At 40.0% G+C, this 13803-nt stretch overlaps 1 protein-coding gene across 9 annotated transcripts in view; it reads left to right on the forward strand.

The window, feature by feature from the left end:
* Positions 1-13803, forward strand: part of Immp1l (inner mitochondrial membrane peptidase subunit 1) — a 78189-nt gene that overhangs the window by 24021 nt on the left and 40365 nt on the right. For all 9 annotated transcript variants that reach the window (XM_063256742.1, XM_063256740.1, XM_063256743.1 and 6 more), the window contains 3 exons: positions 7983-8116; positions 9611-9699; positions 13481-13607. In XM_063256742.1, the coding sequence (XP_063112812.1) occupies positions 8012-8116; positions 9611-9699; positions 13481-13607 (321 nt within the window). In that variant the 5' untranslated portion in view covers positions 7983-8011. The remainder of the gene's footprint in view (positions 1-7982; positions 8117-9610; positions 9700-13480; positions 13608-13803) is intronic.

The following is a 13803-nucleotide window of genomic DNA, read 5'->3' on the forward strand; positions in this document are numbered from 1 at the left end:
TTTGTTTAGAGGTGGTGATTATGTTAATGTCCTCCCTTGCCTGATCCAGAATCAAGTGAGCCAATGTGAAGTCGGACTGTCCCATCAGTCACTCAGACAGTGTGCAGCAGAGCTGCCGAGAAGAGAGGAACGGAGACAATCAGGGTTGTCAGTGTTAGGGTCCTGGAGTACTAAGTTTAGAAATACTTATTCATAGAACTCGTGCTTACCTTGCTTTTGATTTAGTAGCTTTATGTTTTAAGTATATGATCAGATATAAATGGGTAAATGTTTTAAACTGTAGAATTTCAACAAAAATAGGTAAGTGAAATTTTTGTTGAAATTTTAAGAATAAAATTACCTATTTTGCACATGGTTAGTAATGTACATGTAGCCTCTGATTCCATATAGTGCCTTTTATTCTTTGTATAAAGTCTTCATTGGGAAAGCCAGCAAAGCAGGAGATAGTCAATGTATATAGAATTCCTTCATCAAGTCTTCCTTGTAAACTTGTTATTCTTAATGAGTTTAGTTTAACTGGTTCTAATCTACTGTACTCCATTTTTGATACATTTTAAATGAATACATGGGAAAGCTTAATATTGCTACTGACTTACAATATGTTATTTATAAACAACTTCTGTAACCTTTTTATATTTTTACTTCTTAAAAATTGTTTATTTAAAATGCTTACTGTAATGTGAGAAGTGCTATCCATGAAATCAAGGGACTAAAATCTTTCTTTTGTATTTTAATTCTCAAATATTTGGTTTATGTGTAATTTCATATTATCCAGGTGGTTTATTATCTCAGGATAGCTTTCTGAGGTCCTTGAAAACATTACATAATTATTTTCTTAGTGTAACTTTCTTTTCAAGCCAGATTTTGACTGAAAACTTTTATTAATATGGTCAGTATCCAGGCATAGTGATTTATGCCTTTAATCCCAGCACATGGGAGGCTGAGGCAGAAAGATCATTGTAAATTGGAGGCCAGCTTGAGCTACGTAGTTAAGTTTTAGGCCAACCTGAACTACACAGGGACACCTTGTCTCAAAAAAGGGAAAAACAAACAACAACAACCAAAATGAACAGGAAACACGGTCAGTACTTATTTTGATGCTGGTTTTTGGCTCTGTATCCAGGGGCTTCTTAGAGTTGTGTTTTTTCCTTCTTCCTCTAGAGCACCTTTCTTACTTGACTATACAATAGTTATTTCCCAGATAAACTCATCAACACAAACATTGAGGTCTTTCACCAGTGTTCATTTTTTTTTAAATACAGAAGTTTATAGCTCCTGGATGACTTCTGAGAATTTAGAATCATATTGAAAAGCCGATGCTAATCTGATTTGCAGCACAGGTGACTCATAATGTCTAGAAAAGTTGAAGTATTTTTGGAGATAAGAGAATAGGATATGAGGTAAGAGAGACAAGAAGGAAGTTTTCAAAAGGAGTAAGTTGGGTGTGGTAGGTGGAATGGGAGTCTTGGAAGCTGGTGGTGGTTAAGGCACAGTGGCTTCCTTTTCTCTCCAGTAGCTAACAAACTGAGTGGCTCCCAGATCCTGTGTGCTGAGAGGGCTACTCAGTGCCATCCCTCTCGCTGGCACCAGGGTGCGGCACTGACTAGAGAGGTCACCAGTGCATGGGTGGCTTGGATTGGGATGCGCTATTTTAATGTCTCGAGGCTGGTGATTGAAAGTCTCAGCTATGGGGCTGGGGATTTAGCTCAGTGGCATAAGCACCTGCTTGCAAGCAGGTAGTCATGAGTTCGATCCCTGGTACCGATGGCGGGGGGGGGGAGTCTTAGCTATTTATGCATTATATCCAGTTTTTATTTAGAGATAATATAAAAATGAATTTATGAAAATAACATTGGATTAATGACATAAATGGTAATATTTAGCATAAAGTTCAGTCAGTAATAAAAGTTTATAGAATGATCCCATTCAGCTTAAAAATAATGACTGGTTAGGAGTTTTCAGACTTCTGAAAATGTAAACATGTTCCTGTGGTGTCAGGTGGCAGTACAAAGCCTTTGACTTCCTGCAAGATGGAAAGCCAGGCCCTGTAGCTTATTCCTGGAGGCTCCCACTCTTTAGTCCGGTGACTGGAGCTGGGGGACTTGCTGCTGAACCTGGTGTTTGCTTATCCTGTCATTAGTGGTTTGTTGCCATTTTAAACCAGGCGGTAACAGCATTTGTGTCCTCCAGAAGGGCAGCAGACAGCTGTAATATAGTCTTCCCAGACTGTGGTCTTCAGAGCCCCACTCTGTCCAGGGAAGACCCTGGACAGTCTTCCCCAGTACAGTGTGCGTGGTCAGGAGCAGCCCCAGGTGACGCAGAGATGGTGGGAATGAGTGGCACTGATGGCCACAGCTGTGTGGCCTGGCACTGCCACTGGCGGGCAGGCGCCTTCAGCACCTGTGTGCTAATGATCTGTGTTGTCCTGTCCTGTCCTTGCCACGGCCATCTCCACTGGGGTCTGAAGTGGACATGTGTCCTTCACTTACTTTGTATGCATCTTCATGTGGTGACAGTGTGTTATGTGGAAGTGTTCTTGATTCTAAAAATCACAAAAGTCTCAGAAATGTTGAAGTCTACTTTTTTTTTCTTTTCCACGTGAAGGTCAACGTAACAAACTCTGATGTTAGATTCATTTCCTGTTTCCTCAACTTACTTTTTGTCTTGTGGTGAATGCCTTTTTAAATGCTAATGTGTTCTCTAGTCCTCCATTGTCAACAAAAATTCCTATTAATGACTTTGGTGATTGGTTGCTTATACTTTAGAATGAACTAAATGATTGTAAATTGTGGTCCTGATTAACATTTAATACATTACATATTTCTTCCTATTTCTGAAAATTACCTTAAAAGGAATCTGTTGGACATTTCTTTATGGCTTTTGATAGTCCACAGTTACTCTGAAATTGCTTCTGTGGCTGGCTCTAAATCAGGATCTTAGAGAGGCCCAGTGTGTGGCTCAGTGGTAGAACATTTGCCTAGTAATGTGTGAAGCTTTGGTTCCACCCTCAGGACTCAGCACTGGAGAGCAACTGTGGGAATCCCAGAGTTTAGGATTGAGTACCTATGTCCAGAGACTTCAGGGAGACAGAATCTGTAACTGTTTCTCAATTTACTTGCTTGGTCTTTGTAGGTAGTTTTAACATCAGTACAGCCTTCTTCCCATTATTATTCCCAGATGCATACTGGATAGTTTTCAGAGCTTTATTTTACTGAAATTGACAGGTCATGTTGGCATCCTGGTGGCATTTAGAACCAGAGCTCCTCACCTTTAATTCTGGCTCTCCTGTTTCGGTCTGTGTGTTTTTACATGGTTCCGTTATTCTCTTCTACCCCTCAGTTTCTTTATCTGTAAAATGAAATTCCTCAGTGTCTGTAGAGTAGTCAAAAGCATGCCTGACGCAAAGTAAGAGTTACTGCGTGTTCATTATTGTTGCTGTTACTTTGGTTGGCATTTGAAAAAATGTATGTGTATTGAAAGAAACCATTTTTAGCCATATCCCTCATCATGATTTCCAACTTTATTATCTATCTGTAATGTGAAGTGTTATCAGATGTTCCCTACATTGCAGAGGGTTCTACTGTATTTTAAACTGAGCCTCTTACTACATTCTGGGGACTAGCATTCTATACTTCCTCTGTTAGATTAAGGGACAGTCACAATTTTAAACATTTTCGCTTTTTCCCTAACTTTCCTGTTGTTATTTGATACTGTACATAGGTCACCCCTTAAAAGAATTCTCTGTGTTACTGACTTAGTTTCTTAGAGATGTAAACATCCTAAGGAATAAGAGGTCATAAATTCTGTACCCTGGGTGGAATGATAATCCTTTGTCCAAGCTTCCCATCATTTCCCACAGCACACATGGCACATGGTAAATTCTGTGGCACCTGGTGGCTCATGACTGGGTAAGCATCATGCCCACCCTTCAGATGGCCTGTGACCTCCGAGGGCCTGCAGCAGAGGCCCTCAGGTGCTGCTGTGCCGTCGCCAGGCGCCCGTTCACACAGCTTGCAAAGACCTCTCAACAGTTCCCTCTTTTGTAAAAGGCTTTTAGTAGGTTGCCCATGCGGTCCCTGAGCCGTGGATCTCAAGGGCCCCTCCTGCCTCAGCCTTGTTAATTAGTGGTACTACAGGTATGCATTACTATGCCTGGTGCAAAATTTCTGATTCTCCAAGTCTTGGGTTTGGCCTGAGAACCTGTGTCTTGACAGATCTGAGGATCTCTCCTTTCGTGCGTCACTGCCCTAGCATGCTGGGTAGAACAGTGGCCTTCTGGGTCTGTTGGTGTTGGCATCCCCTGAGGCCGCTATACACTATACATACAGTAAGAGGGACTTGGCAGATGTGATTCGGGTAGGGCCATGGGTGGCCAAAGGCCATGTAGGTGAGCTCACTATCATTACAGGTCCTTAAAGTGAAGGGAGGAGGCCTAGAAGGCAGGAGCCAGAGGAGGGCGTCACTGTGGAGTAATGGCCAGGCCAGGCAGGTTGCAGAGGTGGAAGGGGAGCGGCCGTGAGCCAAGCAAATGGTGGACCTTGTCCACCACCTCCAGAAGGACTGGAGCCTGGCCGATGCCTGAATATCAGCCTGGAGACCCCCTTACCAGACTTCTGGTGAGAGATTCTACGTCTGTGTTCTAAGCAGAGTTTATGGTCATTTGCTGTAGCAGCAGTAGAATACTAATTTATGAGAAGCTGTTTCTCAGTTTATTAGGTAGCTTTGTGCCAGGAATTCCAGATTTCATCATAACTTTAATTTATGAACCCAGAAAATCTTAGACAAGAGCTCCCTCATGTTTCTACCATCAAATTAAAGTGTTACCAGTATCTGAACCTTTTTTTCCTTCCCTCTTACATTGCAGGAAGTGTTCCAGCTTTTCTCAAAAGGCAGGCAGTCTACTTTTGTTTGATCTGTTTCTCTTTCCTTTTAAAACAAATGAAGACTTTCTATGTACTTGTACTCAAACATACACGCCTATTGTGTGGGCATGTGTGTGTGCCTGTGTAAACACTGCTAAGGGTCTAGCACCCCAGAGGTGAACCACTAATTTAGCCTCTTGGTTTAGTTTGTATTTGACTTCTATGAAATCTAAGAATGTAAGTAGAACGATATACTTCTACTCTTTTACATTTGTCCTTTCCATTGCCCTGCAATACACCAGTGTGTGAACATACCCCAGCTTACTCAGATTCCATAGAGTTGACATTTAGGTTGCTGATAAGTTTTGAGGAATTATGGATAAAGCTACGGTGACTGTTTTGTGCACGTGTCTTTTGGTAAACAGTGTTATGTATACATGTAAAGTGTCCCCCCACAGTCTCATGTACTCATAGCGGGCTGGCTAGAGAAGATGGATCGTTTGAGAGTGTGAGTTAGAAGAACCATTCTTACTCCTGGCTCCTCCCTCCTTTCTCCACTTCTTAGTTGCCAAGCATTGAGCAACTTTGTTCTTCCATGATCCTCTGCCGTGTCATCCACCAAAGCCATGAGCCAAGATGAACCCCTTCTTTAAGTTGCAGATGTTGGGTATGTGTCCCAGCCGTGAGAACATGACTAACCCAAACAAAAGCATCTTATTCTGTAGCATATGTATCTGGGTATGGTATGTTAGTATCATTTTCTGTTGCTAGGACAAAACTCTGCATCAAGTAAAAGGAAGGATTTGTTTTGGCTTACAGTTTCACAGGTTTCAGGCCATGGTCAGGGGACTCTAAGGTATGAGCTCATGGCAGACTCTTCCACTCCAGCTGCACCCTGCTTCCTCACAACACAGACAGCTACCCTGAGTGGGACTCCTGGTGCACTAGTCACCTTAGCTCTGGACACACCAGTAAGTGTAACAAGGAGACACAGCACTGCCTGTCTTCATAAGTGACTTGTAGATTTCCTTTTCAGCAGTAGTGGAGGACAGTAGTAGTTACTCCATTCCTTTCTTAGTTCTCTTTGCAGCCTGTGTTGGCTCTGTGGTAGTATCACTTAGTGTTTTTATTATGTGGGGGAGGTATCATTTTGAATATATTTTATTACAGGTGTGCTGGCAAAAATGTTTTCAAAACTCATTCCCTGAAAATACTTTTACTTGTGCTTCAGCTCTTGTATGTTTCCAGTGAGTACAGCAGTTTAGACTAGCAATTTCACCTTTAAAAGTGCCATTTCATCTTTTTTCCCTTCATTATTCCCTCAGTCTTCTCACTGAGTTACCTCTCCAGCTCTTCTCCGCATTTTTGGTTTTGAAACATTGTCTCACTAAGTGGCCAGGCTAGGCTTGACCTTGCAGTCCTCTGCTCAGCTCCCAGAGTGCTGGGATTTGCAGGTGTGCCACTACACCCAGCAGCCACCTTTGTAACAGACAGAATTATTTCTTTGACAATAAACTGACACTGTCTTCTGACCAATTTTTAACCTTTCACTGTTTTTTTTTTTTAGCAGTTTGACACTAGTATGCCTGTGTATGTTTGTTTCCTTGTTTGTTTTGCATTAAAATACCTTTTCAGTTTTTTGCTGAATTTCCGGAATTTGAGTTAATGTCTCGTGTCAGGTTTGGGAAGTCTCGAACCAGTATCTCTTCGGGATACCGCTTCCACCCTGCTCCTTTTCCCTTTCTTCTGCCTTGAGTCTCTGGAGCTACTTATCTCCTGCAGCATTTGCCTGTTCTACACGCCAGGGCCCACCTCTATTCTGCTTTCCTTTGCTCTTGGTGCCGCTGCTGGGGTCCTGAGGTGGAAGGGCACTCCTGTTACTCAGTACATTCTGAGAACTAGAGCTTGTGCCGAGAACAGAGGACCAAGCCCAGACAGATGTCTTATTCCTGTGTCACAGGATCAGGAGGGGTATTCAGGGATGGTGGTGGCAGAAACAAGCATTTACTGGTCAGTGTCCCCTGAGGAGCAGACCATGGGACTGACTCTTCCATTTGTGGAGGAGAATTAGGGAAGATGGGGTTGGAATAGAGAGTAAAAGGGAGCCCTCTGTCCAGGACCCAGGCTTGACCCAGTACAGAGCCAAGGGTTACAGGAGCAGGGCAGTCACATGGGAGGCTATGAACCAAAAGGTTCAGTACCTGGACTCTACCATTTACCAGCTCCCTAATGCCGAGTACGTTAGTGTTGTCAGGCTTTGCATCTACAAATTGAGAGTATTGTATGCAAGCCTGGCCTGTTGCAAGTATTGAGCAAATGTTACATATTATTGTCAATGTATTGTAATAAGCTTAATTTGAGTGTTTAGTAGCCTGGATATTAGTTGAGAAATGCTTTACAATTATAAGAGGTAAATTGAAAGGAAGGTACAGATACTAGGAATATTTTAGATAAATGAGATTAATATTTTAAATTTATATAACTAAAATACTTAGTGCTGTTTTATAGTATATTTCTTGTATCCATTATTAGATCAATACTGTAGTTATTAAATGACTGAATGTAACAATTTACAGAACACTTTGACATATGTTAAAGTTGATTCTTGGGGCCATTTTATGAGATATTATTTCCATTTCATTAGGCTTCAGAATGGTTAATCTATTAAAGATTACACAAGTTAATAAAAGAACCAATTTAAAATGAATCTGTACACCTAGTAGTTTCTCTCTCAGCTCATATTACATGACAAGAACTAATGTATTATAGGGAGAAAGGAAAAAAGATGAAAATATATTAGTACTTTGAAAGAGTTAATATCTTTCCTTAAGTGTCTATCTTAATGCCAAGAAATAAGTAATATGGAAAGGGCCAGACAAGTTCAGAATCTACTAGTTATCTAGTGTATAGATAAGCTCAGTGACATTGGAAAAGAATCTGGTAGAACGAAACAGTCGGCTAGAACTTGCTATGTGTCCATAGCAGAAATGAAAGTGAGGTTTTATTCTCTGTGCCAAATTGTGTTAGACACTTTGTGCATTCTGGGTGATAGTAGTATAGGGGGCTGGCCACACATGTTTTCAAATGGTGCTGATCAGGAAACTTTGGAATTTCCACCAGGCCAGTGGTAGTGGCGTCTACGTAGAACAATGCTTCGCGGTGTTCTGGGGAAGACCTTCCGACTCCTTGGCTACACCATTCAGTATGGCTGCATAGCCCACTGTACTTTTGAGTACATTGGTGGGGTTGTGATGGTAAGTTTTTGTATTGAAGAGTATTTATTGTAAGTGTATATGCTGTTTTTAAATGGAAAGAAAATATGCTGTTCTTTCATTTTAGTCCAAGTTATTAAAGAATAAAGTGTAAAAGAAGACAAAATCTTTCTAAGTGTTGGGATTGAAGAGCGAATGCATTGGCACTGCTGTGAGAGTCTTGTCTTTAAATATGATCTGTGTTCTGTTTGTAACAGGAATCATAACTTGTGTTAATAGGCCGGTAATAGTTACATATACTGAATGTTGTTATTTATGGTCTCCAGGAAATGGTTGACATTATACACTTACTAAGTCATTTAGTCTTTCATACTTCTGTGAGATAATAAACCAATCTATTATGCAAATGAGGAAGCAGGGTCAGAAAGCTTAAGTAACTTGTTCCAGGTCCCATAATTAAGCAGCAGATAAGGAATTTTCAATACAAATCTGTCTGATTTCCCAAACTATCACTCATAACCACTGAATTTAGCTCCTTAAATAATTACTTTGTCGTGTCAGTGTTAAAATGTTAAAGCTAGCCTTTCAAATCTCCAACCCGTACTTGTAGTGTTACATCATGAACCTGCCAATGCTGACTATTCAGATCTTCATCATGTCAGTGAAAGAATATCTGCTTGATTAATTGACCAGCAAGAATTTGTCATTATTACTTTTGTATAGTTTATCTTAACAGATGAATGGTCATATAACTTTAAGATGTGCCTACGATAATACAAATATATTTAACTGAAACTTCCTTAATTTTTGAAAGTTACCTTGGCACTTACAGAAGTAACAAATTTTCACTGTATTCTTTGTTACTTTTGCCTGAGTGGAAAGTTTTGAGTGGAGTTTTATTTACAAATAAGTAGGGTAGCAAGAGACTGGTGTGTGTGTGATTTTCAGTGGCTTTGCTTATTTATCCCACTGTTGAGGGATATATCAAGATTACAGTCTTGAGACATACAAATATGAATGTTTTAAAATGCATAATTAGTAGTTTGAGTAGAAAACTTCGGTGGAAGCTGCATCTCCATTACAGTAGGGACTGACCAGCATTCTCCTGGAAGAGGAGCGTGGGCTGCTGTGCAGTGGGAATAGTGTGGCTCCGTTCAGCCCGCAGGCACGGGATGGTGTGTAACCACAGCAGGAAAGCAGTCTCCCATCCACTCAAGGGAAGTGTCGAGACTCAGTCTATGCCAGTTGCTGATCTCGGCCTTCATTATAGACCTGGGAGAATGAGATGCAGTCTCTCTGCTCATAGAGCCCCCTTCTACAGTGCGGCCATCATTTAGAAACGCCGATGAAGTTACCTTGTGTAAATATCAAAATGCCATTTCAGTAAACCTCTGGTGTGTCTCCAGGGAGGTAGCTATGCTGGAATCATCCCCCAAGCGGGAAGAACACTGGCTTGATTTTCCTGTAAGCTTCTCTTGATGACTTCTATTAAACTTAGGATTTGAACTCAAATTACAGAATTGCCTCTTTTTTCAGTGTTCTGGACCATCAATGGAGCCTACTATTCAAAATTCAGATATCGTCTTTGCAGAAAATCTCAGCCGACATTTTTATGGTATCCAAAGGTAACTTTCCATCTTAGATATATTCAGGTTACAAAGAAAATACACATGCATGTTGTGCTTTCTGTAGTACCTTCACCTTACCTTTTATTTTATTTTATTTTTTATTTTTTGATGCATTTGACAAGCAGGCACTTAAGCCCCTGAGCTAAACCCCAGCCTCCTCTTCATCTTACCTTTATTTATTTATTTATTTATTTTTTACCTCAACTTGTAAGAATGGATCATTTTACCTTTAAACACTTTGTAAGTCATCAAATTAATGGCCAACTAGATAAAATTTTGAGTCAAGTAGTTTGTCTGAGAAATTTGAAGTTTCCCTATGCATGTGCAATCTCTTGGGTCTCTTCCCTTGCGTTTCTATCCTAGTAAGCCATCTCTTTTTCACATGTAAGTGTAGTTCGCTATGTCACTGGTCCCTGAAGTATTCTGAGGAAGTTTAAAAGTATGTCACATATCTAGTAACTGTTCTGGGTAACTTTTAAATTATCCTGTAATTCGACTGCTGAGGACCTTAATTTTTTCAGTATAACCTGTGAAAACCCATTCAATGATTTTTAGTGTATGGCTTCATATAAAAGAGCAGCTGTGATTTTCAACTTCATTTATAGTTAATCTGTTCTAGCTTTCATCATAATAATGAATGTGACTGTCTCCAGCTATATTTAATTATGTTGTAGTTAAGTAGGTCCACGCATTTCTCTCTCACTAACCACCTTGGCCCTAGCCCATTTCTTATTGAAAAACCCTCAAGAATAACTTACACCTATTCCTCCTAATTACTGTTACTAGCCCTGAACCCTGCAGATGGAAACTCCTAAGCTCTATGTGCTAATATGATCCCTGTGAAATCATTCAGCTCTATTTCAAGAAACCTGATTACAGATATAGGGATTATAAATTAAAAATTATAAAACAGCTGTATTCTGGTTCTACTTTCTTTTTGACTTTGTCAAAAGAACCTTATGCAGTCTGGGGCCTAAGCCTCATTGTATCATGAAGACAAGTTTTCGTTACAAGGATTCTACGGTCTTAAAGCATCCTTAAAGGGCTGAAACTACTGGCTGAATAGTTCTTCAGTGACCAGCTCAGTGTCTTATTTTTATAACTAATGAACAGATTTGTTGAAGTTTCCATTTAAACTTATTGTTCTGAGGTTCTTTTGGTTATAGAAGAGCTCCAAGTCTGCATCCTATCAGACATAGCAGAGATAACTTTGAGCACTAAGGTTGCCAGTTAGTAACTTCTACTTTTAAGATATTACTGCTCTTGTTCTCTTATCTGCAGCAGAGAATGCTGAGATTTCAGGGGAATTTCTGGCCCCGCATGAGGTTCTATTGCTGGTGCCTATGTGTAAAGAAAGAAGAGCCTTCCATTTGGGCAGCAATGAAAGTCAGGGGTGTCTAATGCACATGGCTCTTTCCCATTGGCTATACAGACACAGCCCATGACACAGCCACAGCCTGTGTTTCTACTTATTCTTTCATCAGACAGCTAAGGAGCACCTCACTGATAGGAATCCTAGAGAATACACTGTAGAGAGTAAGATGAGTGTGGTACTGCTATTTCTTTTCTAAAGCATGCCACCAGTAGGCTAAGGTGCTTACAACTGCAAATAAAAAAGGAAATTTTAAGTAATAGGTCTGTTAGTTTCTTTGAAAACTTTTTGAAAGAGCTGAGAGGCAGAGATACATATTGTTCTAATCTTTATGTGTCTGGGTATACTACCAAAAATGCCACCTGCATTAATACTGCTACCTATAAAAAACAGCTTGGCTGAATGATGATTTGCATTGCATTTTAAGTGCACAGCTTCTAGGATCGTATCAGCACCTAAACACCATAAGACACCCATGGAACAGTTCCTTCTTCCAGTGCTACTCCAAATCAACTTTGATGGTGTGTTCAAATCTTTGCCCTTGTCCTCTGAACAGTTCCACTGGCATGGCTGGGAATAGAAGAGTTTATCCTGTCTTCAAGAAAGACAATATTATTTTGCCACCAAATTACAGAATTGAATGATTTGGTACCATGCTGCTTGTGCCAAGAATAATCTCAAGATATGGTTGTCGTGAACAGTGTTTCTGTGGTTTCCCTGACATTTCTGAGGAAGGCAATGTCTTTTATTCCCCAGCATAAGAATCCTTTGTGTGAAGTTTTGCCTTATATCTTGCTGAACTTTATTGTATTAATTAATGATTGCTATATAATCTAAGTTTCTTTTGACTTGGCTACCAAAAAGCTTAGCATTCTTTATAATACTAGTAATGTAGCAATAATTAAATTTCTGATTTGTCATCTACAGGTTTTGATATTATTTTGATGTATATGCTTTTATTATAAATGACATCAAATTATCTCTGAATCTAGGAACAAGCAATAAATATATTAAGTTTTTTTCTTTTTTTTCCATGGTTCTGGGGTTGAACCCATGATCTTCACACTAAGGTACATCCCCTCTCACCCCTCCTTTGTGAGAAGGGTCCTACCCAGTTGTGCAGGCCAGACTGGACCTTGGGATCCTTCTGCCTCAGTTTCCTAGTATGCCCTGCCCCACTCAGCTTTAGTTCTTTTAAACGTGTCTGTGTGTTAATTAACAGTTCATGTGCTGCTTACCTGATGCAGAAAGAGCACTGTGCTCCGCGGGGCCATGAGTCCTGCGTTCTGTCTCCTTTTTTCTTTCCACTTTTCAAAATCTTTCTTATCCTGTTACTATGTAAATTATTATTACTTTCAGGAATCAGGCTTTCCCTGTGGAATGAGACCTATAATGATTTTATGTGTTTGATATCACATTTTATTTTTTACCTTGTTTACTCAACTCTTATTTTATTTGGTTGTATTTTTAAAAATTTTTTCCTGTAGCCAGGCATGGTGGCACCCACCTGCAATCCCAGCATTTGGGAGGCGGAGGCAGGAGGATCACCGTGAGTTCGAGTCCAGCTTGGGCTACATAAGCAACTTCAAGGTCAACCTGCACCTCATAATGATACCTTGCCTCAAAAAAGTAAATAAATAAAGTTTTTAAAAAGTAAATGTTTCCCTTGGGCCAGGGATGTAGCTCAGTGGCACAGCACATGCCTGGCAAGCTTGAGGTCCTGAGTTTGATTCCCAGCACCAAAAAAAAAAAAAAAAAAAAAAAAAAAAAAAAAAAATGCATGTTTCCCTCAACTATTAAGTTCCTCTGGCTATACTGTTAACATATATATATGTAGGGCCAGGGATTTCGCTCAGCAGCATAAATGTCCTCCTGGCAAGTGCAAGATCACAAGTTTGATCCCTGGCACCAAAAAAACATAACACACATATATATCTATGTCTATAGATACATAGGTATATGTATATTATGACTTAAATGCCATTTCTCAGTTCTTTTAGTGCTGGGGAAACACAGGTGATGTTTCTTTTCAATGCTCTGGCATCCATCAATGCTGGCAGCAAACTTTATTTAACTTGGTGGCGTGGTGTGGATTTGGCTTTCCATCATTTTGGCTCTAAAATTTTGGTGACAGTAGTCACATACTGTGGATATGGCGAAGCTAATTTTTGTGGAACTATTTGAAAATTTAGCCTCTGCTAACATCATAAGAAATCATAGCTGGATTCTCCATCTTTCTCCTTGAATTCTGACCCAGCGCCGTCATCAGGGTTCCTGCAGCTGGAGATTTCTGAGGCTCAGAGTGAGAGGAGGAGGCCTTCCTGCGCTGCTGAGAGATGACGAAGCCAGCACCACATGTGTGTTCATAGCCGATCAGTAACACTGGTGTTTCTCTGACTTCCCCAGAGGTGACGTTGTGATTGCAAAAAGCCCGAGTGATCCAAAATCAAATATCTGTAAAAGAGTAATTGGTTTGGAAGGAGACAAAATCCTCACCACTAGTCCATCAGATTTCTTTAAAAGCCATAGTTATGTAAGTAATATTTCAGTTATGTTATTCCTTGCTATCATAGTTAACTAACATTGCCTGAATATATCAAGAAAACAATAATTTTTCTTTTGAATATAAGGAAAATGTTGTGTTCAGTATAATTTAATAAAACTGGCCATTACATGATGTATATTTTAGTTCCTGTGTAAATGTCAGTAATATTTGACACAGACAGTTT

The sequence above is a fragment of the Cavia porcellus genome, unplaced genomic scaffold, assembly GCF_034190915.1.
Source record: "Cavia porcellus strain 051 isolate PalLab524CR breed Dunkin Hartley unplaced genomic scaffold, mCavPor4.1 scaffold_9, whole genome shotgun sequence".
Classification (NCBI taxonomy): domain Eukaryota; kingdom Metazoa; phylum Chordata; class Mammalia; order Rodentia; family Caviidae; genus Cavia; species Cavia porcellus.